This window comes from Austrofundulus limnaeus, unplaced genomic scaffold (genome assembly GCF_001266775.1).
Source record: "Austrofundulus limnaeus strain Quisiro unplaced genomic scaffold, Austrofundulus_limnaeus-1.0 Scaffold1403, whole genome shotgun sequence".
Classification (NCBI taxonomy): domain Eukaryota; kingdom Metazoa; phylum Chordata; class Actinopteri; order Cyprinodontiformes; family Rivulidae; genus Austrofundulus; species Austrofundulus limnaeus.
The window spans coordinates 33,466-35,350 of NW_013953805.1; the positions used below are offsets into that span (position 1 = coordinate 33,466).

Below are 1,885 nucleotides of genomic sequence, written 5' to 3' on the forward strand. Positions count from 1 at the left end.
CGATACGATTATGCCCAACCCTAAATTCAAGCAGAATAGCCTATTGTCAACATAATTATGGAGTGTGATTTATTTTCAACTCTAAATATCTTCAAACTAATGAAATATAAAGTTATTAGTGAAGAAAACCCGTCTGGATAACAGCAGACTGACTGCTGGTAAAATATACGACAGGTCTGGACCACTCCTGAATTATTTTTGTATCTGAATAAAATCTTAGAATATGAAAACATTGGTGAATGTCACAAATTCTCCTAAATCACTCGTACGCACAACTTAAGAACAAATCTGTGCGTACCAACGGTTCTTGCATGAGGCCCAATGTCCTAACACAAATGTAAGCACCAATACTACAGTGCCACCTGCTGGACACATTGAAACACACTTGGGACATGAAAAAGAAATAATGGTGTTAAAATAAAAAAAAATTCCTGTATCCGCATCGTGATCCTGAACATCACCAAAATTTAAAGGTGTGTTCCTTGAGGCAGTACACACATGTGGTAAAAATGTCATGATAATCTGTCCACAAATTTTTGAGTAATGTTGTCCACAGACAGAACGACAGACGCGACCGAAAACATGACCTCGCCCTTGGCGGAGGTAATAATCAGAATTGTGAATTAAAAACAGGAAGTTGAATCAGGTCTTGAGTGAATGGTTGCATCTCCACTCCAGACTTAAAAACTACTTCTCCTTTTGGCTCCATGAGAACACCAAACAACCAATAATGTTCCAAGATAAAATAAAATGTTACAGACTTATCAGAATCTGATTATATTCTCCAATTCATTGACAATAAAGCTGTTGTAAACAGTAAAAATCCAGTGATCAATAATCATCCATCAGCAACAATACATCCTATCGTGACAAGTGTTAACAAGGAAATCTATTGAACTGCATTGTTGACACATTCTTTAATTTTTATATTTATTATTTAAATTGTTAATGTTATAATGTTTGTGTTTTTAGGCCCACTGTCTAAAAGCCACAGCACTGAGTAAAGCTGGGCGCCATGATGAGGCCTTGCAGGAGTACCTGCTATGTGTAGCACTGAAGCCCGACTGCAACAAAGTCAAGCTGGAGGCTCAGAAGGTGAGACGGAGAGAATACTTCTCAGAAAAATATTTGCACTTCCTCTAGTTGCACACAAAGTTTGGTGTTAATTAAGAAAACATGAGTTCCACCACTAATCAACAACAACATGGCTGTTGTCTGTTTTATACTCTGCCTGAAAATCAATGTGGCTAAACAAATCACTCAAAACCTGAACCACACGTGTTGTTTCAGGTGCTGTCTGAGCTGTTTTCTTCTGTGTTCGAGAACGAGGAAATGCCCACACCGCTGCCCCCTCTGCATGGAGGGCTGGCCACTCGGCTCATCAAACCCACCGCCCTGCTCACGTCCTTGAGACCACTGACACAGAAACCAGGCTGCTCTTCACAGGTTAGCACAGCTGCAGCTTCTTCAGGCCTTTGTTAGACAACACTCCTGTTTTCTGTTGGTTTTATGGAGATATAAAGCTGAGTATCAGCTTAACAAGGAAAATCTTTCATTTCATGATTATACTGCCCAAAGGATACACACATAGAAAAAGAATATAATGAGGATGCATTAGTGGCAGAAACAAATGAAGCAGATCAAACTATAAAAGTTTGTTTGTATTTCAACATATTTTATTGAAAAAAAATTGATTTCAATCAGCTTTACATTTCTTTCAAGCACTATATGGGGAGAACAAGTATTTGATCCACTGTTGATTTTTCAGGTTTTCCCACTTACAAAGCTTGTAGATGACTGTAATTTTTATCATAGGTACTCTTCAACTGTGAGTGATGGAATCTAAAACAAAAATCCAGAAAAATACAATGTATGATTTTTAAAT

The 1,885-nt window shown here is 37.8% G+C and overlaps 1 protein-coding gene across 1 annotated transcript in view; it reads left to right on the forward strand.

Annotated features, from left to right (window-relative positions):
* lonrf2 (LON peptidase N-terminal domain and ring finger 2) overlaps positions 1 to 1,885 on the forward strand; it is a gene marked incomplete in the record, with an annotated part of 36,997 nt that overhangs the window by 20,002 nt on the left and 15,110 nt on the right. Inside the window, 2 exon segments of the mRNA XM_014032253.1 lie at positions 973 to 1,095; positions 1,291 to 1,446. Of these exon segments, the coding sequence (XP_013887707.1) occupies positions 973 to 1,095; positions 1,291 to 1,446 (279 nt within the window).